Source organism: Leucopleurus acutus, assembly GCF_964270905.1.
Source record: "Leucopleurus acutus genome assembly, chromosome: 14".
NCBI classification, from domain to species: Eukaryota; Metazoa; Chordata; class Mammalia; order Artiodactyla; family Delphinidae; genus Leucopleurus; species Leucopleurus acutus.
Window position 1 is genome coordinate 28,305,954 of NC_139156.1, and position 23,474 is coordinate 28,329,427.

At 41.8% G+C, this 23,474-nt stretch overlaps 2 protein-coding genes across 8 annotated transcripts in view; one reads left to right on the plus strand and one right to left on the minus strand.

Moving 5' to 3' along the window:
• Positions 1-7,609, plus strand: part of DNMBP (dynamin binding protein) — a 110,456-nt gene extending 102,847 nt beyond the window's left edge. For both annotated transcript variants that reach the window (XM_082854921.1, XM_082854922.1), the window contains 3 exons: positions 1,225-1,423; positions 3,469-4,010; positions 5,305-7,609. In XM_082854921.1, the coding sequence (XP_082711047.1) occupies positions 1,225-1,423; positions 3,469-4,010; positions 5,305-5,490 (927 nt within the window). In that variant the 3' untranslated portion in view covers positions 5,491-7,609. The remainder of the gene's footprint in view (positions 1-1,224; positions 1,424-3,468; positions 4,011-5,304) is intronic.
• The window catches only part of ABCC2 (ATP binding cassette subfamily C member 2), a 111,624-nt gene that overhangs the window by 12,047 nt on the left and 76,103 nt on the right, over positions 1-23,474 (minus strand). For 2 of the 6 annotated variants that reach the window (XM_082854927.1, XM_082854923.1), the window contains one exon: positions 4,092-5,016. The exons of 1 other annotated variant lie outside the window; for it this stretch is intronic. The gene's annotated coding sequence lies outside the window, so the exon portion shown is untranslated. Of the gene's footprint in view, positions 1-4,091; positions 5,017-21,026; positions 22,320-23,474 lie in introns of those variants that run through there. 3 more of the 6 variants (XR_014326748.1, XM_082854924.1, XM_082854926.1) reach the window with 3 other exon arrangements.

Sequence of the window (23,474 nt, forward strand, 5' to 3'; positions counted from 1 at the left end):
ATTATTATTATTAATATTGATGGACTCAGCTCTGTCTCTACAGATGAGCAATTTAATAGGAGTTTAAATATTTTATAATAATTGGAGAATAAAGGTTATTGAGTTCAAATCTATCATGCTCTCATTCATTCCTTCACTCACTATCACTAGGCCCCACTAGTGTGCCTCCTGGTACAGACTTCAAAATGCCCTCTGAAAAGCATTCTTGGATCCTATCCTATACAATGAAAGGAGTTAGTAAAGGATTAATATTAGTCCTTTGATCAGTGAAAGGAACTGGCTTAAGGGTATGTTAATTCTGCCAGGCTCCCTATTTTTGATCATGTATTGGAAAAGGTGGTTATCTGATACACTGCCGAACAGTTAATGGCTGACCACTTTTTAACCTGGAGTTATTTTCTTTTTGAACTCGATTCTTGCATATTCTGAAAAGTACGGTAAGATATACCGGATTATATGGGGTAAAAACCTAAAAGACTGCTGATTTATCTGTGCTTACAATATTTTTGCCCCATGTAATCCCATAGACATTAATTTATATGATCTAAAAGAGGGAATCAGATTTTTTAATCACGTTTACTTTTTCTTATTTTTATGAATATTGTTTTTATAGATACGAAGTCTAGATGAGGAAAGTCTCAGTTGTTTAGATTCATACAGTAAAATAAAAGCAGACCTGCTCATGTTACTTAGATATTTTGATTCTTTAGGTGGCACTTTAATCACATATTTTTGTCACAGGATAACAGATATAAAACTAAGGGTGTGTTAAATTTTCTTACTACAAAGGCACCAAAACGTGACCCAAGAGATTACAATTTTTACCTGTAGCCACATGGACTGACTCAGGCGCAAAGGCATCTGATGGGAGTAGGGAGCTGGCTGTCATTGCCTCCACTTCTGAGACTGACAGCATATGGGATTAAATAGAGCTGCTGGGATAACGGCCAGGATGGGGTTTTGATGATTATATTTCTTTTTTTTATTTTTTTATTTTTTTTTGCGTTATGCGGGCCTCTCACTGTTGTGGCCTCTCCCGCTGCGGAGCACAGGCTCCGGACGCGCAGGCTCAGCGGCCATGGCTCACGGGCCTAGCCGCTCCACGGCATGTGGGATCTTCCCGGAACGGGGCACGAACCCGTGTCTCCTGCATCGGCAGACGGACTCCCAACCACTGCGCCACCAGGGAAGCCTGATGATTGTATTTCTTATATTGCCTTTCAGCCAAGTTACATGCTTCAGTCAGAAGAACTCCGGGCCTCCCTCTTGGTAAGGTATCCCCCTGAAAAGCTGTTCCAAGCAGAACGGAACTTCAATGCTGCCCAGGACCTGGACGTCTCACTTCTGGAAGGTGACCTGGTGGGCGTGATTAAGAAAAAGGACCCCATGGGCAGCCAGAACCGCTGGCTGATTGACAATGGAGGTAAGAACAGTAGGCGACAGATTACTGTAACTCTAAATGAGGAAAGAGTGATTTGGACTGTGCCTGAATCCTGGGTAGGCCAGAGAAAAATATGAGAGTGTTCGGTTAAAGGGAAAAGCAACCATAAAAGTTCTCTCCATCTCTAGAGAGTGTAATGCTCAAGTCATTACTGAAACAAAACCAGTCTTTGATTTTGTTTTTGTTCTTTTAAAAATTCCAGAGGAGACTCCATTACTTACCTTGTAAGATCTTGCCTTGCTTTACCTTTACAGGCAGTGAATCCTGCCTGAAGGGTCCTTTGCCCTCTCGATCCTAACCTGAGTGAACCACAAGTTCTGTAGGTGTGTTTTGTGAGCATATGAATTTAAAACCTTTAAGAAGGGGTTGTTTGCTTTTTGAGTTACCCCTGCTCCCAACCAACAAATAATTTTACTTCATGACTATTTAGGGAATGACTTTAAAAACAGCTTACAGCTTTTTTTTCTGTTGGGAGTGGGGGTGGGGAAGGCATACAGAATTTTTTTTTCAACGTACAAAGAATAATAAAGAATAACAATTCCAAAATCTGAAAAGCTTTGAAATATCAGAGGTTTTTTTTTCAGAACTAATTTGCCAAAACCTGCCCTGATCTGAACTCATTTGGTGACAAAACCTGAACAAATGATGTGAGGCTGTTGATGATCATTACTCTTCCCTTTTGGTGTGACTAGTCGCATACGTTTTGCTACAGAAACATGAATGGGTTTGACTATGGGGTGTTGACCCAGACCCTGCTGGGTATATCATGAAATCTATAGTATACTTGATTACCTTTCCTAAATCCCCAAATCTGAATTCCAAAACACATCTGGCCCTGAGTGTTTTAGAAAAGGATTGTGGGCCTCTATAATAAACATCTGTGTTCATACCACAAGAACTGAAAATTTTAACATTTCTCAGTTTCTTTAAAAGTGTTGTGTGGATTTTTTTCTCCTCCCCCAGCCCCCTGCTCTGCTTACCCAAAATAATAAAGATTGAAGTGGGAAAGGAAGGACGAAGGATGGGGCCCCCAGGGTGATGACAGGTGAGAGCCACTGATAGACAGATGAACTCCTAGTGAAGATCCAGGCTGTTTGAGCCCCCCTGTCCTTGGGGTTCTTCCTTGTCTACTAAATCCTGGTGAGTAAAGTGGTAGCCAGAAGCTCATAGCATCAGCTCTTAGACCCTCCACCCCTTGGCATCTGCTCAGGGGACTCCTCCCTATTGCCCAGCAGATAGAACAAGTGCAGGCCGGCCTTTTTTTTAGGTCCAGGAAACACTCTAAAGATCAAGACAGAGATGGCCCTTGCTCAAGTCGAGGTTACATACTCTGGGTCCCTGCCTTAACAGATAATTCTTTCCTAATAAATATAACAATTTTTCCTATGGATTAGGGATCTCAATCCCTAATCTATGCTTAAAAGTTTTAGCTGAGGGCCCTCTCTGACCTCATCTTAGGCAATTTATTGATATGAACATGTGTTAGATGTGTATTCTAACTAATATAAGCAGCTAGTTCTCACAGTATTCCCACCTCATTCCTAAACCAGGGACAGAGATTCAAGTGTGTGGTTGGAGAGGGCAGGGAGGTGTATCCGAGGGGCTCTGTCATGCTGAGGATGGTTTTTAAAATCCCTTTTTACCACACTCGATGGACAATTGAACACATCCTTAGTTGTCTTCCCCTTAGCCTTTGTTCCCATGGTCTGGCCCTTCTGTTTTCTTCATCTACTCATGCTCACTCAGACATGTGGTCTGTGGTTGTTTCTGTTACTGTCTCTTAATTCTCAGCAAAGCCCCTTGTCACTCACCTGTTGTGCGGTTGTAATAGGTGTGAACTGGCAGGAGGCCACAGCATCTTGTCTCTACCACCCACATTGTGCCCTGGGATGGTGTCTGTTCTGTTTGTCTCTAGGAATCTTATTTTGTCTCACTATTGACCTTAAACCATAGTTTCTTCTCTCCTGATTTCCTCCACCCTCCTCCTCCCACGAAAAGCTCTTCGTGTTTGTTTTTCCTGCCCGCAGTCACCAAAGGCTTTGTGTACAGCTCCTTCCTGAAGCCCTACAATGCACGCCGCAGCCACTCTGACGCCTCCGTGGGCAGCCACTCCTCCACCGAGTCGGAGCACGGCAGCTCCTCCCCCAGGTTCCCCCGGCGGCAGAACAGCGGCGGCACCTTGACCTTCAACCCCAGCAGTGTGGCCATGTCCTTTAGCTCAGGGCCTTCCCAGAAACAGCCTCCAGACACATCTTCACTGACGGAATTTGACCAAGGAACTCTCAGCGCATCTTTGAACTCAGAGAGCAGCCCTTCCAGATGCCCCTCGGACCCAGACTCCCCCTCCCAGCATGGGCCCTGGGATTCGGTAGACGCTGCCAGAGACCTTCAGCAGCCTGCTCCCACTCTGAGGAGCTCCCGAAACCCCAGGCATCCAGAAATGGCTGGTTACTCGGTGCCAGGGCGAAACGGGCAGGGTAGAGACCTCGTAAAAGGATGTGCAAGAACAGCCCTGTCTCTGGATGACAGAAACGGACAGCTGGAAAACAGCGAGGCAGAAGGCAACCAGGTGAGTGCGGCCTGGGTACTGTGGTTACTGTGCCTGAGCAGATGCAGGTGATGCCCTCCCAGGAGTGGGTGAGTCAGAGGCTTACCCGGGGCCTGGGGGTGACCTGGAGATGGGCTCGCAGACAAATCCTTAAAGCATTTGTGGAAACTCGCTGCTGTAAGAGTGGGCAGCTCCACCCCTTCTGGGCCCTTCCCTGGCTGACTTCACAGGCTGTTGTGTCTTGGGGCATTTACAGGGTTTTACCATGAAGCTTTTCCCACTCTTCCAGTGTGCTGATTTTTCCATTGTATAAAGTCTGCTGTTTAACTCGTCCACTTAGTTTTTTATTCACATAACTATATGTTTATTTCTAGAATTCAGAAATAAAAGTCTGGCTCTGTTTCAGTTTTTCCTGTTCTTTTCATAATGGCCTGCTTTTGTCTTTGTATCTTAAACATTTTAAACCTACATATTTTAAAGCCACTTTCACATCCACAGCTGAGGAATCCCTGGCCACCTGCCTCTTGCCTTTGCTCACTTGCAGCAGTGAGTCTCTGTGTGTGTCTTACCTTCGTCTGTGAGCTCTCTGTGGTTCTGTTACAAACCACAGCCCAGGACGCACATCCCAGCTCTGGACCCACCAGCAGGCAGTTTTTCTAGACGTGGTAAGAGAAGAAATGGCCCTTTCTTAGATTCTGACTTTGTGCAAGGAGCTCACTTCTAGCCTCATAAACTCCAGTTCCTGAGCAGGTCCTAAACCCCAGCCTTCGGGTGTGTATTCATCCCTGTGCCCCTGCGGGCCTCCTGACTTCTCCTTCTGATCACTGAATACCACCCTTGCTTTGCATGATAGCTTTGTTATGGGCACCTAGAGAGCATCCTTTCTTACTTTGAGGTTAGTTGTGTTTTGGGTTTTTTTTTAAGTTTTTTAAATTCAGAATTTCTGTGTTAGGGGTATGGAAGGGCATCCTCGTGTCTCATCCATCTTCCATGCTGACTGCAGCTTCTTTCACTCTTTAAGGCAACTCTGAAAGTAAAAATATGTGAATTTTGGTTTTCTTTAAATCTGACCTGTTCATTAGGGTAGCCACAAGCCGTATGTAGCTATTTAAGTTAGGTAAAATTAAACAAAATTTAAAATTAAGTTCTTTCATTTCACTAGGCATATTTCAAGTGTTCAATGGCCATGTGGCTAAGGGCTGCCATATTGCATGGTGCAGATACAGATGGTCCCCGTCACCACAGGAAGTTCTGTTGGGCAGCTTTGCTCTAAGCTGTTTCCCATTTCCTAACTCACTTTCTCTTCCTCACACAGGTCTATTTTGCTGTCTATACCTTCAAGGCACGGAACCCAAATGAGCTGAGTGTGTCAGCCAATCAGAGACTCAAGATCCTGGAGTTTAAAGATGTTACAGGAAATACAGAATGGTGGTTAGCCGAAGTTAATGGGAAGAAGGGCTATGTTCCATCCAATTATATCTGCAAAACTGAGTACACCTGAACCTGTTCTGCCTCCCAGTCAACCTTGCTGCCTTTGCTTCCTTCTGCTGAAGGGTCCTGGTGTCCACTGAGAGGGCGCCTGCTCTTGAGACACTGGCCCTGCCTGCATGGCTTAACCATGGCACAGTGGGGCACAAGATAAGTCTTGCTCTCTTTGATTGGGTTGTCAACCTTGATGCTTGCTAGAATTTCTAGAATTTGAAATGGACCCTGGGGCTTGCAAGTGATTCAGTGACCGTGAGAAGAGAGGCCAATCCTGGGGTCAGCTTTTGGAAACGAGAAATTTCCAGTCAGAAGACCAGTATCCAATATATGCTGGAAGCTGTGCTATAGCATTAGAAGTTGGCGTTGGTTGTGCCATACTGAGTTTGGGGTGGCCCCACGCACCATGATCGACTGACCGGAAACCAACTTGGATGAAAAGAATTCTCTGGGAGCCCTTTCAGGCTGCGCCTCTGCATGTGGCAAGGAGTTTGTCGACCTTGTACCAAATCTGGTGTTTTAAAACCTCAGTGTCTGGCACACATTCACACACACACCCCTTATTTCTAAAAGTCCCTAAAACGCTGCCACCTGTAATCTTTTTCTTATTTATTTCACTGCACTTCCAGATTGCTTGGGCAAAATTCAACTACTTTCTTTCTCCTTTTAAAAAATGCTTAGGGTCTTTCTTTTCCTTGAACCTTCATCTGAAAGGTTCTCTTCCCGTTAGGTGCTATCCTCCACACCTTGCTGACAGTCATCCTACTTTATATGGTCTGTGCGTGATAATGTCTCCTGGTCTCTCTCCTGAAGCTCAATATCTGATAGACTCTCCTAGGAGAACAGGATCAGAGCTCCCGCCATTTCATTAGAGGGACTCATTCTGCGATGGGCTGAAGCCAGTCTAGCCTGCTGGGAGACTGGATGCCTCTTCTCTTCATCCAAGCACACTACTGTCCACAGATGCAGAAAACATAACGCGTGTGTCTTATTTGAATTCGGATAAGCAGTCCCAGAAGTAGCTTATCCTAGACTTGGAAATAAGCATTTCCTGTTTCATCAGGCCCCGTGCTTCAGAGACCATGGTCTAAGCCAAACAGAATCTAAAGTGCCTGATTGTGCCTCCCTCCACCTCAGGAAGATATTTGCTAATCCTAACACTAAGAATCTCCCCCTGAAGTTTCTATTTGAGCAGGGCTCTGATTCTTAAGGTCTGCCCCAGACAAGAAAGCCTACCTTGGAACAGGAAACCGTGAATTTTGTCTTTTAAGAAAGGGAATTAAGAACAGCCTTACAGCCCTTGCTCCTCCAAATGCACCTTTGCCTTAAAGTTATGATGAATTGGGAGACACCTGTGAACTCCTTGGCCCCCCTGAGTCTGCTGGTTGGTCAGAAGGAAGCAAGGCAAGAGTCTCTTGTGAATAGTGTTTGTATCTAGAGATGTTTATATTTGAGTAGTTATTTTATAAATAAAAGCATTTCTAAGGGCCATGAGTATGTTTTCTTGATTTCCCTCCATGTTTAGCCTGAACCTTCTCACGTTTCTGGGGGTAACTTCTTGACAATCCAGTGATGCTCAGATCCCAAGAGATGGGAGAGACTAACTGAAGAAACTCAGGTCAAAAACTCATTTTGTTGGGACTTTCCAGGTGGCGCAGTGGTTAAGAATCCGCCTGCCAATGCAGAGAATACGGGTTCGAACCCTGGTCCAGGAGATCCCACATGCAGCGGAACAGTTAAGCCCGTGTGCCACAACTACTGAGCCTGAACTCTAGAGCCCGCAAGCCACAACTACTGAGCACGCATGCCACAACTACTGAAGCCTGCACGCCTAGAGCCTGTGCTCTGCAACGAGAAGCCACCACAATGAGAAGCCCACACACCGCAACAAAGAGTAGCCCCCGCTCGCCGCAACTGGAGAGAGCCTGCGTGCAGCAATGAAGACGCAGCCAGAGATAAATAAATAAAATAATTATTTTTAAAAAATTCATTTTGTCAAATATAATTTCAGCAGAATAACTATATTCAAAATATGTCTATGTTGCAGGCCTCTTCATTAAGCCATTTCCTATGATAAAATCCTAGCAAAACACAAAAGCTGGGATCTTGAACAGGTAAGTATTTCCCAGCCATGACAGATGTGGAAACTGATGCACTAGTGATGAACTAACAAGTCCACACAGCAGTTCAAGCCAGATAGGGGGTGGGAGGGGGAGAAGTGGCAGGAGCACTAGCGGAGGTGGCACTGAGGACAGTGGGTGACAGAAGTATCACCTGATACTGTTAAGGAATAGGAAACGTAGGTGAATAGACAGACTCCGTGGGAAAGAAACAGGCCAGTGAGGCCAACTCTTTCATTTTATGAGGTAGGAAGATGGGGTCCAGTGACACTGTGACTTGCCCAAGTCTCACATCAATTTTTGATGGATCCTGAACTTAAACTTATGCCTCAGGCTGAGCCTTTCCACCTTGTTCTGGAGCCAGACTGACTTCAGACACTTAAGAGCTTTGTGACCTTGGCAACTTACCTAACCTGTGCTTCAGCTTCCTCATCTAAAGTAGAGAAAATACTACTGTCCGCCTTACAGGGTTGTGGTACGGATGGAATGAGTTAATACATGGAGAGTGCCAGAACGCTGGCACATAGTGAACAATAAACTGGAGAGCCCCAAGGTCCGAGTCAAGGAATTTAGATTTCAAGAGAAACTCCTTACCTAGGTGGATTCCTTGTTGTAGGAAAGCTAAATGATAGCAGGATGATTTGGAGGGAGGACAGCTCGAAGGCCGGAAAAATCTAATTAAGAAAGAGTTAACTGATGGGGCTTAAGATTGCTTGAGAATGGAAAAAAGCAGCAACATCCTATAAAGAATATGAAATTGAAGAAATGATGAATCCCTAACAAAGGGGAGGTCATTGGGATGGTAGCAAGTTTATGAAAAGATGAGTATTGTTATAAACACTAGATGTCTGCTAGGTCTTGCTTTTTCTTTTATTTTTAATTTATTTTTTATTGAAGCATAGTTAATTTACAGTGTTTCAGGTTATACAGAAAAGTGATTCAGTTATACATATATATTCTTTTTCAGATTCTTTTCCATCATAGGTTATTACAAGATATTGACTCTAGTTCCCTGTGCTATACAGTCGGTCCCTGTTGTTTATTTTATATATAGTGATGTGTATCTGTTAATTCCAAATTCCCAATTTATCCCTCCTCCATTTTCCCCTTTGGTATACCATAAGTTGTTTTCTATGTCTTTGAGTCTATTTCTGTTTTGTAAATAAGTTCATTTGTATCATTTTTTTAGATTCCACACATAAGTGATATCATACAATATTTGTCTTTCACTTCACTTAGTATGATAATCTCTAGTTGCATCCATGTTGCTGCAAATGGCATTATTTCATTCCTTTTATTATGGCTGAGTAGTATTCCATTGTATATATTTACCACATCTTCTTTATCCATTCATCTGTTGGTGGACACTTAGGTTGCTTCCATGTCTTGGCTATTGTAAATAGTGCAGCTGTGAACATTGGGGTGCCTGTATCTTTTCTAATTAGAGTTTTTGTCTTTTCCAGATATGTGCCCAGGAGTGGGATTGCTGGATCATATGGTAGCTTTATTTTTAGTTTTTTTAAGGAACTCTCCATACCGTTCTCCACAGTGGTTGCTAGATGCTTTTTTTTTTTTTAATATTTGTTTATTTAGGCTGCGCCAGCTCTTGGTTGCAGCACATGGGATCTTTGTTGTGACGTGTTTAGTTGTGGCATGTGGGCTCTTAGTTGTGGCATATGGACTCCTTAGTTGCGGCATGCGGACTCCCTAGTTGTGGCATGCATGTGGGATCTAGTTCCCTGATCAGGGATCAAACCCAGGCCCCCTGCATTGGGAGCATGGAGTCTTACCCACCGGACCACCAGGGAAGTCCCTAGGTGATTTTTTAAGTGTGGTCTTCAGACCAGCAGCATCACCATCCGTGTACCCTGGGAGCTCACTGGAAATGCAGGCCCCACCCCAGGCCTACGGCATCAAGTTACCAGGTGATTTGTGTGCATGTTAAATTTGAGAAGCACCTGTGTAGGCAGTTATTTTTAGTAGAACTTTCTACTGTTGGAAAAGTAGGAATTACAAAAACCAAGGAAGGAAAGGGTGTCAGATGTTTCCTGCACAACAGAAGGAAGTGTTGAAGAAAATTTCCAAATCCGGTTTGCCTGCTTACTTCCTGTCATGAATTTGCTCCCTTTCCTGCCTGGAAGTAGCTCTTCAGTTATGCTTTCTCCCAAGTGTCCTCGGAGAACAGGGAGTGGTGGTGGGAGTCTATCATCATCTGAAACATGTAGATTTCTGACCTCTCTCTCAAGATTGTTGTGAGAACAAATAAGATGATTCTGCAACTTTTTGTGAACCGTGAGTTCTAGAAATACATGGTTTTAGTAAAGATTGACTTTTATGTCAGCCTTTTACTTAGTTGTGAAGCTGGAACTCTCTGCATTTTGTTTCAGGGTCAGGAGTAGTGTGCTCTGAGTTGTGTTTCATTTGCAGAACCTTAGGCCTGAGGACCGAGAAACCTTGAGCATCATATACTTAATTCTAAATCCTCTCTCTGGTCGCTACACACAACTCAGGATTTTAAACTCTCCCATCTATTAGTACATCATATTGATGCAGTTTGTACTGTTTCACCTGGGCTGGGTGTGGCAGACATTCAGTGCCACAGAGCAGGGATGATCATCTCCAATCTCCAGTTTGCGCTGCTTTGTTTCATCCAGCCCACTGTGATTGTTAGTGAAGATCAATAGTAGTGTTTTGTGAGTATCAATAAGGGAGTTTTCTACAACAAATTGCAGGCTTTGCAAGCTGCATAGGAATATCTATTCCTTAGTAGCACTCAGAGGTGACCCTGAAGGAGCAGGTAGTGCTTTCCCAGAGGTAAGTTGTGATGTGGTGGTAGGAGCGGGCAATGTGTTCATTCGGGAAGATTTATTGGTAGCGGGCAGGTGCGTGGGACTCAGCAGCAGACCGTGGGGGTCTGCAGACTCAGCAGGACCATGTCACAAGGCACCGCCTGTGCACCACCCGCCTGGGTGTCCCCTGGGACTTCAAGAGGAGTCAAGCTCTAATCCTTCCCCGTGGCAGCCCTTCCCCAGCTCCAGGATCAGGGAAGCTGAGAGTGAAAGATTACCGATCTGTCATGGCCGCCTCCTGTCGTCAGACTCACTGTGACTAATTTGAACAAAGGACCTTCCTGCAGCCTCTCAGGTGAGATCAAAAGATTGCCTCCAAATAGGATTAAGCTGAATAAGATCTTTGCAATTTGATAGAAGGGGTGATAGCCATGCGCACTGAGACCATTTCTAGCTGGGCTTTAAAGATAACATAATCTTCTACAAATTCACACTGCAGTGGGATTCAGTGAAGATCAATGAATTGCTAAACTGACTTCAGTTGGAGAATATTGGCAATTTTAATCAGAGCTGCTTGGGCTTATGGTATTGTATTAGCTGGCTATTGCTGCTTTAACAAATTACTGCTAATTTAGTAGCCTAAAACAACAGAAATTTATTGTCTTACGGTTCTGGAGGTCAGCAGTTTGAAATCAGTCTCACTGGGCTAAAGTCAAGGTTGGTAGGGCTGGTTATTTACAGAGACTTCAGGGGAGAACCTGTCTCCTTGCCTTTTCCAACTTCTAGAAGCTGCCTATGTCTCTTGGCTTGTGTTCCCTTCCTCCATCTTCAAAGCCAGCAGCACAGCATCTTCAGATGTCTCTGTTTCTGTCATCACATCATCTTCATTTTAACTCTGACCCTCCTGACTCTTATTAAGGATCCTTGTAATTACACTGGGCCCACTTTGCATAATCTCCCATCTCAGTATCCTTAATCACATCTGCGAAGTCCCTTTTGCCATGTAAGGTAAATCCCCAGGGTTTTGAGGATTCAGACATGGACATCTTTGGGGACCATTATTCTATCTACTGCAGGTATGGAGCCACATGACATTTTTGAGGCAAATTGTCTTTCTGAGAATGGAAACATGATCCAGTCCAGACTACACTGTTGATTCTGGAGCAGGAATTGGCAAACCTTTTCCATAAAAGGCCAGATAATAAATACCTTAGGCCAGCGGTCCCCAACCTTATTGGCACCAGGGACTGGTTTCATGGAAGACAGTTTTTCCACGGACGGGGCGGGGATAGTTCAGGAAGTAACGCGAGCAATTGAGAGCAGCAGTTGAAGCTTTGCAAGCTTGCCTGCTGCTCACCTCCTCCTGGGCGGCCTGGTTCCTAACAGGCCGAGGACTGGTATGGGTCCACGGCCTGGGGGTTAGGGACCCCTGCTTCAGGCTTTTTAGGCCATACAGTGTGTCACAACTCAACTCTGCCATTGTGACATGAAAGCAGGTATAGATAATACAGAAATAAGTGAGCATGGTTGTGTTTGAAAAAAACTTTATTTATAAACAGCAGGCCATATTTTGCTCTTATGCCATAACCCTAACTCTACGTCCCGCTAAAACAAAAGGTTCTGTGCCACCATTAACATTGAAGCCACGTATGTGAAAAATTAGATGCTTTGATGAAAGAAAATGAAAAGCTAGCCAAAGTGGAATTGGTTTACAGATTTGAACTAATGTATCAGTCTAGCAGATATTTATGGAACTATGAGAGATCTTTATGATGCCAGAATGTAAACCCTGACAAACCAGATCACAGTGTTCCTGCAGACTAACAGAGGAGCCAGCAGGCAAGAATGTTAGCACCAAGTACCAGGGGAGATATCTGTGCTCAGAGGTACAACCAGAGGACAACTCAACAGGCTTTTTTAAAATTTTATCTTTGAATTTCTTTTTATTCCTTGCGGTACACGGGTGTCTCACTGCTGTGGCCTCTCCCGTTGCGGAGCACAGGCTTAGGACGCGCAGGCTCAGTGGCCATGGCTCACGGGCCCAGCCGCTCCACGGCATGTGGGATCTTCCTGGACCAGGGCACGAACCCATGTCCCCCGCATCGGCAGGCGGACTCTCAACCATTGAGCCACCAGGGAAGCCCCTTTTATTTTTTTATACAGCAGGTTCTTATAAGTTATCTATTTTATACATATTAGATATAAAAATATATATTTTATACATATATATTAGTTATATATATGCCAATCCCAATCTCCCAATTCATCCCACCACCAGCCACCCTCTACTTCCCCCCTTGGTGTCCATATGTTTGCTCTCTACATCTGTGTCTCTGTGCCTTGCAAACCGGTTAATCTGTACCATTTTTCTAGATACCACATACATGTGTTAATATATGATATTTGTTTTTCTCTTTCTGACTTAACTTCACTATCAGTCTCTAGGTCCATCCACGTCTCTACAAATGACCCAACTTTGTTCCTTTTTATGGCCGAGGAATATTCCATTGTACATATGTACCACATCTTCTTTATCCATTCGTCTGTCGATGGGCATTTAGGTTGCTTCCATGACCTAGCTATTGTAAACAGTGCTGCAATGAACATTGGGGTGCGTGTATCCTTTTGAATTATGGTTTTCTCTGGGTGTCTGCCCAGTAGTGGGATTGCTGGGTCATATGGTATTCTATTTTTAGTTTTTTAAGGAACCTCCATACTATTCTCCATAGTGGCTCTTATCAATTTATATTCCCACCAACAGTGCAAGAGGCTTCCCTTTTCTCCACACCCTCTCCAGCATTTGTTGTTTGTAGATTTTCTGATGATGCCCATTCTAACTGGTGTGAGGTGATACCTCATTGTAGTTTTGATTTGCATTTCTCTAATGATTAGTGATGTTGAGCAGCTTTTCATGTGCCTCTTGGCCGTCTGTATGTCTTCTTTGGAGAAATGTCTATTTAGGTCTTCTGCCCATTTTTGGATTGGGTTGTTTGTTTTATTTAATATTGAGCTGCATGAGCTGTTTATATATTTTGGAGATTAATCCTTTGTCTGACGATTCATTTGCAAATATTTTCTCCCATTCTGAGGGCTGTCTTTTCGTCTTGTTTATGGTTTCCTTTGCTGTGCAAAAGCTTTGAAGTTTCATTAGCTCCCCTTTGTTTATTTTTGTTTTTATTTCCATTACTCTAGGAGGTGGATCAAAAAAAGATCTTGCTGTGATTTATGTCAGAGTGTTCTTCCTCTGTTTTCCTCTAAGAGTTTTATAGTGTCCAGTATTAACATTTAGGTCTTTAATCCATTTTGAGTTTATTTTTGTGTATGGTGTTAGGGAGTGTTCTAATTTCATTCTTTTACATGTAGCTGTCCAGTTTTCCGAGCACCACTTATTGAAGAGGCTGTCTCTTCTCCATTGTATATTCTTGCCTCCTTTATCAGAAATAAGGTGACCATATGTGATGGGTTTATCTCTGGGCTTTCTATCCTGTTCCACTGATCTATATTTGTTTTTCTGCCAGCCCCATATTGTCTTGATTACTGTAGCTTTGTAGTATAGTCTGAAGTCAGAGAGTCTGATTCTTCCAGCTCCATTTTTTTCCCCTCAAGATTGCTTGGCTAGCATAGCACACAGAGACCAGCTCAGTGCTTTGTGACCACCTAGAGGGGTGGGATAGGGAAGGTGGGAGGGAGACGCAAGAGGGAGGGGATATGGGGATATATGTATACATATAGCTGATTCACTTTGATATACGGCAGAAACTAACACAACAATGTAAAGCAATTATACTCCAATAAAGATGTTAAAAAGAAAAAGATTGCTTTGGCTATTTGGGGTCTTTCATGTCTCCATACAAATTTTAAGATTCTTTTGTTCTAGTTCTGTAAAAAATGCCATTGGTAATTTGATAGGGATTACATTGAATCTGTAGATTGGTTTGGGTAGTATAGTCATTTTCACAATATTGATTCTTCCCATCCAAGAACATGGTATATCTCTCCATCTGTTTGTGTCATCTTTGATTTCTTTCATCAGTGTCTTATAGTTTTCTGGGTACAGGTCTTTTACCTCCTTAGGTAGGTTTATTCCTAGGTATTTTATTATTTTTGTTGCAATAGTGTATGGGATTATTTCCTTAATTTCTCTTTCTGATCTTTCATCATTAGTGTATACGAATGCAAGAGATTTCTGTGCATTAATTTTGTATCCTGCAACTTTACCAAATTCATTGATTAGCTCTAGTAGTTTTCTGGTGGCATCTTTAGGATTCTCTGTGTATAGTACCATGTCACCTGCAAACAGTGACAGTTTTACTTCTTTTCCAATTTGTATTCCTTTTATTTCTTTTTCTTCTTGCTGTGGCCAGGACTTCCAAAACTATGTTGACTAATAGTGGTGAGAGTGGACATCCTTGTCTTGTTCCTGATCTTAGAGGAAATGCTTTCAGTTTTTCACCATTGAGAATGATGTTTGCCGTGGGTTTGTCGTACATGGCCTTTATTATGTTTAGGTAGGTTCCCTCTATGCCCACTTTCTGGAGAGTTTTTATCATAAATGGGTGTTGAATTTTGTCAAAAGCTTTTTCTGCATCTGTTGACATGATCATATGGTTTTTATTCTTCAATTTGTTAATATGGTTTATCACATTGATTGATTTATGTATATTGAAGAATCCTTGCATCCCTGGGATAAATCCTACTTCGTCATGGTATATGATCCTTTTAATGTGTTGTTGGATTCTGTTTGCTAGTATTTTGTTGAGGATTTTTGCATCTGTATTCATCAGTGATATTGGTCTGTAATTTTCTTTTTTTGGAGTATCTTTGTCTGGTTTTGGTATCAGGGTGATAGTGGCCTCGTAGAATGAGTTTTGGAGTGTTCCTTTCTCCACAGTATTTTGGAAGAGTTTGAGAAGGATGGGTGTTAGCTCTTCTCTAAATGTTTGATAGAATTCACCTGTGAAGCCATCTGGTCCTGGACTTTTGTTTGTTGGAAGATTTTTAATCACAGTTTCAATTTCATTACTTGTGATTGGTCTGTTCATATTTTCTGTTTCTTCCTAGTTCAGTCTTGGAAGGTTATACCTTTCTAAGAATTTGTCCCTTTCTTCCAGGTTGCTCATTTTATTGGCATAGTTGTTTGTAGTAGTCTCTTATGATGCTTTGTATTTCTGTGCTGTCATTGTAACTTCTTTTTCATTTCTAATTTTATTGATTTGAGTCCTCTCCCTCTTTTTCTTGATGAGTCTGGCTAAGGGTTTATCAATTTTCTTTACCCTCTCAGACAACCAGCTTTTAGTTTTATTGATCTTGTTATTGTTTTGTTTCTATTTCATTTATTTCTGCTCTGATCTTTTTCTTTCCTTCTACTAACTTTGGGTTTTGTTTGTTCTTGTTTCTGTAGTTCCTTTAGGTGTAAGGTTAGATTGTTTATTTGAGATTTTTCTTGTTTCTTGAGGTAGGATTGTATTGTGCTAAACTTCCCTCTTAGAGCTGCTTTTGCTGCATCCCATAGGCTTTGGAGCATCATGGTTTGTTGCCATTTGTCTGTAGGGTTTTTGTTTGTTTGTTTTTTTTGCGGTACGCGGGCCTCTCACTGTGTGGCCTCTCCCGTTATGGAGCACAGGCTCAGCGGCCATGGCTCACGGGCCTAGCCGCTCTGCGGCATGTGGAATCTTCCCAGACCGGGGCATGAACCCGTGTCCCCTGTATCGGCAGGTGGACTCTCAACCACTGTGCCACCAGGGAAGCCCTGTCTGTAGGTATTTTTTGATTTCCTCTTTCACTTCTTCAGTTATCTCTTGGTTATTTAGTAGCTCACTGTTTAGCCTCCATTTATGTGTTTTGTTTTGTTTTGTTTTGCAGTTGTTTCCCTGTAATTGATTTACAGTCTCATAGTGTTGTGGTCAGAAGAGATGCTTGATACGATTGCAATTTTCTTAAATTTTCTGAGGCTTGATTTGTGACCCTAGATGTGATCTATCCTGGAGAATGTTTCATGTCCACTTGAGAAGAAAGTGTATTCTGCCACTTCTAGGTGCAATGTTCTATAAATATCAATTAAATCTTTCTAGTCTAATGTGTCATTGAAAGCTTGTGTTTCCTTATTAATTTTCTGTCTGGATGACCTGTCCATTGGTGTAAGTGAGATGTTAAAGTCCCCCACTATTACGGTGTTACTCTCGATTTCCTCTTTTATAGATGTTACTACTTGCCTTATGTATTGAGGTACTCCTATGTTCGGTGCATATATATTTATAATTGTTATATCTTCTTGGATTGATCTCCTGATCATTATGTAGTGTCCTTCCTTATGTTTTGTAATATTAAAGTCTATTTTGTCTGATACGAGTATTGCTACTCCAGCTTTCTTCTGATTTCCATTTGCATAGACTATCTTTTTCTATCCCCTCACTTTCAGTCTGTATGTGTCCCTAGGTCTGAAGTGGGTCTCTTGTAGACAGCATATATATGGGTTTTGTTTTTGTATCCATTCAGCAAACCTGTGTCTTTTGGTTAGAGCATTTAATCCATTCACATTTAAGGTATTATTGATATGTATGTTCCTATTACCATTTTCTTAATTGTTATGGGTTTGTTTTTGTAGGTCCTTTTCTTCTCTTGTGTTTCCCACTTAGAGAAGTTCCTTTAGCATTTGTTGTAGAGCTGGTTTGGTGGTGCTGAATTCTCTTAGCTTTTGCTTGTCTGTAAAGCTTTTGATTTCTCTGTTGAATCTGAATGAGATCCTTGCCAGGTCTTCCCTTTCATCACTTTAAGTATATCATGCCACTCCCTTCTGGCTTGTAGAGTTTCTGCTGAGAAATCAGCTGTTAACCTTACAGGAGTTCCCTTGTATGTTGTCATTTTTCCCTTGTTGCTTTTAATAATTTGTCTTTAATTTTTGCAATTTGATTAGTATATGTCTCGGCCTGTTTCTCCTTGGGTTTATCCTGCTGGGACTCTGTGCTTCCTGGACTTGGGTGGCTATTTCCTTTCCCATGTTAGCAAAGTTTTCAATTATAATCTCTCCAAATATTTTCTCAGGTCCTTTCCCTCTCTCATCTCCTTCTGGGGCCCCTATAATGCGAATGTTGTTGCCTTTAATGTCTCAGAGGTCTCTTAGGCTGTCTTCATTTCTTTTCATTCTTTTTTCTTTATTGTGTTCCATGGCAGTGAGTTCCACCATTCTGTCTTCCAGTTCACTTATCCGTTCTTCTGCCTCAGCTACTCTGCTATTGATTCCTTGTAGTGTATTTTTCATTTCAGTTATTGTATTGTTCATCTCTGTTTGTTTGTTCTTTAATTCTTTTAGGTGTTTGTTCTTTAATTTTTCTAGGTCTTTGTTAAAGCATTTCTTGCATCTTCCCAATCTTTGCCTCCATTCTTTTTCCGGGGTCCTGGATCATCTTCACTATCATTATTCTGAATTCTTTTTCTGGAAGGTTGCCTATCTCCACTTCATTTAGTTGTTTTTCTGGGGTTTTATCTTGTTCCTTCATCTGGTACATAGTCCTCTGCCTTTTCATTTTGTCTTTCTGTGAATGTGGTTTTTGTTCCACAGGCTGCAGAAGTGTAGTTCTTCTGCTCTCTCCCCTCTCAACTCGACAGTCTTTACAGATGGATACCAACAGGGTTGTTTCCCAGTGAGAACAAGTGACTATGGGCTTGAGCAGCAAATAAACATTCCAAAGCCTGCTGCTCCGACAGAGCTCGTCATCCACAGGACAAGTGGATCTGAAATCAGTGACAGTGGTTATCTGAGGCAGAATAGCTAGATGGCTATCATGATGAGGACCAAGGTGACTAATCAAGAGATTACCAGTGTGTTAACCAGGGCCTTGACTTTTTTACATCTTTATTACAGTATAATTGCTTTACAATGGTATGTTAGTTTCTGCTTTATAACAAAGTGAATCAGTTATACATATACATATGTTACCATATCTCTTCCCTCTTGCGTCTCCCTCCCTCCCACCCCTCCAGGCAGTCACAAAGCACCGAGCTGATCTCCCTGTGCTACGTGGCTGCTTCCCTCTAGCTGTCTACCTTACATTTGGTAGTGTATATATGTCCATGCCCCTCTCTTGCTTTGTCACAGCTTACCCTTCCCCCTCCCCATATCCTCAAGTCCCTTCTCTAGTAGGTCTGTGTCTTTATTCCTGTCTTACCCCTAGGTTCTTCATGACTTTTTTTTCCCTTAAATTCCATATATATGTGTTAGCACACGGTATTTGTCTTTCTCTTTCTGACTTACTTCACTCAGTATGACAGACTCTAGGTCTAGCCACCTCATTACAAATAGCTCAATTTCGTTTCTTTTTATGGCTGAGTAATGTTCCATTGTATATATGTGCCACATCTTCTTTATCCATTCATCCAATGATGGACACTTAGGTTGCTTCCATCTCCTGGCTATTGTAAATAGAGCTGCAATGAACATTTTGGTACATGACTTTTTGAATTATGGTTTTCTCAGGGTATATGCCCAGTAGTGGGATTGCTGGGTCCTATGGTAGTTCTATTTGTAGTTTTTAAAGGAACCTCCATAGTGTTCTCCATAGTGGCTGTACCAATTCACATTCCCACCAGCAGTGCAAGAGTGTTCCCTTTTTGCCACACCCTCTCCAGCATTTATTGTTTCTAAATTTTTTTCATTGTAGTTTTCATTTGCATTTCTCTAATGATTAATGATGTTGAGCATTCTTCCATGTGTTTGTTGGCAGTCTGTATATCTTCTTTGGAGAAATGTCTATTTAGGTCTTCTGCCCATTTTTGGATTGGGTTGTTTGTTTTTTTGTTATTGAGCTGCATGAGCTGCTTATAAATTTTGGAGATTAATCCTTTGTCAGTTGCTTCATTAGCAAATATTTTTTCCCATTCTGAGGGTTGTCTTTGGTCTTCTTTATGGTTTCCTTTGCTGTGAAAAAGCTTTGAAGTTTCATTAGGTCCCATTTGTTTATTTTTGTTTTTATTTCCATTTCTCTAGGAGGTGGCTCAAAAGGATCTTGCTGTGATTTATGTCATAGAGTGTTCTGCCTAAGAGTTTGATAGCTTCTGGCCTTACATTTAGGTCGTAAATCCATTTTGAGCTTATTTTTGTGTATGGTGTTAGGGAGTGTTCTAATCTCATTCTTTTACATGTAGCTGTCCAGTTTTCCCAGCACCACTTATTGAAGAGGCTGTCCTTTCTCCACTGTACATTCCTGCCTCCTTTATCAAAGATAAGGTGACCATATGTGTGTGGGTTTATCTCTGGGCTTTCTATTCTGTTCCGTTGATCTATATTTCTGTTTTTGTGCCAGTACCATACTGTCTTGATTACTGTAGCTTTCCAGTATAGTCTGAAGTCAGGGAGCCTGATTCCTCCAGCTCCGTTTTTCGTTCTCAAGATTGCTTTGGCTATGCGGGGTCTTTTGTGTTTCCATACAAATTGTGAAATTTTTTGTTCTAGTTCTGTGAAAAATGCCAGTGGTAGTTTGATAGGGATTGCATTGAATCTGTAGATTGCTTTGGGTAGTAGAGTCATTTTCACAATGTTCATTCTTCCAATCCAAGAACATGGTATATCTCTCCATCTATTTGTATCTTTAATTTCTTTCATCAGTGTCTTATAATTTTCTGCATACAGGTCTTTTGTCTCCTTAGGTTTATTCCTAGATATTTTATTCTTTTTGTTGCAGTGGTAAATGGGAGTGTTTCCTTGATTTCACTTTCAGATTTTTCATCATTAGTGTATAGGGATGCCAGAGCTTTCTGTGCATTAATTTTGTATCCTGCTACTTTACCAGATTCATTGATTAGCTCTAGTAGTTTTCTGGTAGCATCTTTAGGATTCTCTATGTATAGTATCATGTTATCTGCAAACAGTGACAGCTTTACTTCTTTTCTGATTTGGATTCCTTTTATTTCCTTTTCTTCTCTGATTGCTGTGGCTAAAACTTCCAAAACTATGTTGAGTAAGAGTGGTGAGAGTGGGCAACCTTGTCTTGTTCCTGATCTTATGGAAATGCTTTGTTTTTCACCATTGAGGACGATGTTGGCTGTGGGTTTGTCATATGTGGCCTTTATTATGTTGAGGAACGTTCCCTCTATGCCTACTTTCTGCAGGGTTTTTATTCTAAATGTGTGTTGAATTTTGTCAAAAGGTTTCTCTGCATCTATTGAGATGATCATATGGTTTTTCTCCTTCAATTTGTTAATATGGTTTATCACATTGATCGATTTGCATATATTGAAGAATCCTTGCATTCCTGGAATACACCCCACTTGATCATGGTGTATGATCCTTTTAATGTGCGGTTGGATTCTGTTTGCTAGTATTTTGTTGAGGATTTTTGCATCTATGTTCATCAGTGATATTGGCCTGTCGTTTTCTTTCTTTGTGACTTCCTTGTCTGGTTTTGGTATCAGGGTGATGGTGGAGGGCCTTGACTTTTAAAGTTGAACAAAGGAGCAGTATTAGTCTTTTTTTTTTTTTTTCAGTGAGAACCAAAGTAGTCTTTTTTTTGGCTGTGTTGGGTCTTCGTTGCTGTGTGTGGGCTTTCTCTAGTTGCATCAAGTGAGGGCTAGTCTTCATTGAGGTGCACAGTCTTCCCATTGTGGCTTCCCTTGTTGCAGAGCACAGGCTCTAGGCATGTGGGCCTTCAGTAGTTGTGGCACACTGGCTTAGTAGCTCTGCAGCATGTGGGATTTTCCCGGGCCAGGGATTGAACCCATGTCCCCTGCATTGGCAGGTGGATTCTTAATCACTGCACCACAGTGAATTCCCCCAAAATAGTCTTAAGAGAAATACTATATACTCTTTTTTCCCCCTTTTTTCTATTTCATTCCTAAATACTTTTTCACTGTAGCAGTTAAATTCTACAGCATAACCCATTATTTGCATACAAAGTAAAAAGGAATACTATGAAAATGGAGTGCTTCTTACAGCCAGTTCTTTCATGCATTTTTACAACTTTTGATTAGTCTTCAAACAATATGAAGCCTTTCAAAAACTGGTTTTAGTGTCTAATTTATGTGGAAGACTAAATCCACGTTGCTAGTTGAATATGGTTTTTGCTAACTAAATCTAAGTTGCAGCAGTTTAGGGATTTAAATGTCAGTGTTTGTACAATGTTGTATGCTAATTTTTAGGTAAAGTCATGATCAGTGTGAATTTGTGATTAAATGTATTCATTTCTGTTACCTAAAAGGAAAAATTTCTTCAGAGGCTGTTTCACAAAATTAGCTGGCAAAAAATTTAGGTCTGATTGATTGATTGGTATATTCTTTCTGTTGGAGTTACTTTGTCATCTTCAATCCTGTTGCTGTACTCTTGGCATACATTTTTCCACTGTATTTTGTATAAATATTTTTTGAACACTCAAAAACAAGTGAGTAGCTACTATATTCTAGCCACTGGAGATATAAAACAGAGTAAATTATTTTCAAGAGGCTCAGAGCTTAGTGAGGGAGATGCAAACAGAAAATTATCTAACAAAATAAATACAGTGAAAGCAAATTAAGTGTGCTGAGGAGCATTATTTAGTGTACACAATGATCCCCAAGTCGTAAACTTAAGCAGAAATGAAGTTTTCAAATAATAATAGGTTGCTCACCGACTCTTTGGGAGGATAAGAAAGCCAGCTTTGAGTCTTTGAAGCCAGGAACAGTTCTCAGTATCACACCACAACATCACTGGATCCTGCTCCTAATCACCACCCCTGCCTACCTCTGGACAATGACAGTGACTGTCACCTTTGCCAAAACACATTTCCCTCTTTCTTGTCTCCAGCAGCTGAATCAAAATCTGGCACAGGTGTATCTGATTACTGGAAACTCATCACAGTGCTGCACCCTGGTCTCCCACAAAGAATCTTAAGTTGGAGGAGTCCATGTAGAACTGAGGTTCACGTGCAGAGCTGCCCAAAAGATTGAAAATCCACTGCAGTGCTGAAGCTAGCCTGGGGGTTGAGAGGAGAGGGAGTCAGGGAAGGCTCTTGGGAGAAGATGACTTCTTACTGAGTCTTAATGAGTGAGTTAGAGGTAGTCCTGGGATTCCAAACAGAGGGGATAGATAAGGAAAAGCTAGAGTCAAACAGTAATTGTGGGTATGGGGAATCTAAAAGCATTTTAATGTTGCTGGAGCTTAACATGAGGTACGGGAGTTGGAATAAATGAGACTGGATTGGATGTTAGGGAGCTTCGTTATACCATACTAAGGAATTTTAACTTTATTTCAGATAGCTATTGAATGAAGGGTTTAAGCAGAAGAGTAACCTGGTCAGTTTTTCATAGTAGATCACTCTGGTAGCCATTGGTGGGTATATTTGAGGAAAACAACACTGGAAGCAGGGATAACTATGCCCTCAGTCCAGGATAGAAGTGAGGAGAAACTGAACTATGGCAAAAACAGTAGGGGTGCAGAAGTAAAACTGGAATGGCTTGATGGCTAATAGATCTGGAAAGAAAAGGAAAAGTTGCGAGTGATACACAGGTTTTCATTTTGTAGGACTTGTATGGACAATGATGCCACCACTTGAGTTAGAAAGTACAGGCAAAAAATCTTTTTAGAGGGGAGGAAGAAATAGACAGGTCTGGGCAGACTCTGGAAGGGCTCACGCCATGGACTACTTCCCAGAACTTCTGCTGCTAGTGTCCTTGTCCCCATGGTGAGCCACAGCCACCTCCCGCCTCAGCAGGAGACCCTCCAACACTAGCAGAAAAGAAAACTTCTTCAAAGCATTGCAGCGACCAGTCGCTCCCATCAGGAAACTTACATAAGCTTCTTAGATAGCCTCATCCACCAGAGAGCAGACAGAAGAAGCAAGAAGAACTACAATCCTGTAGCCTCTGGAACAAAAACCACATTCACAGAAAGACAGACAAGATGAAAAGGCAGAGGGCTATCTACCAGATGAAGGAACAAGATAAAACCCCAGAAAAACAACTAAATGAAGTGGAGATAGGCAACCTTCCAGAAAAAGAATTCAGAATAATGATAGTGAAGATGATCCAGGACCTCGGAAAAAGAATGGAGGCAAAGATCGAGAAGATGCAAGAAATGTTTACAAAGGACCTAGAAGACGTAAAGAACAAACAGAGATGAACAATACAAT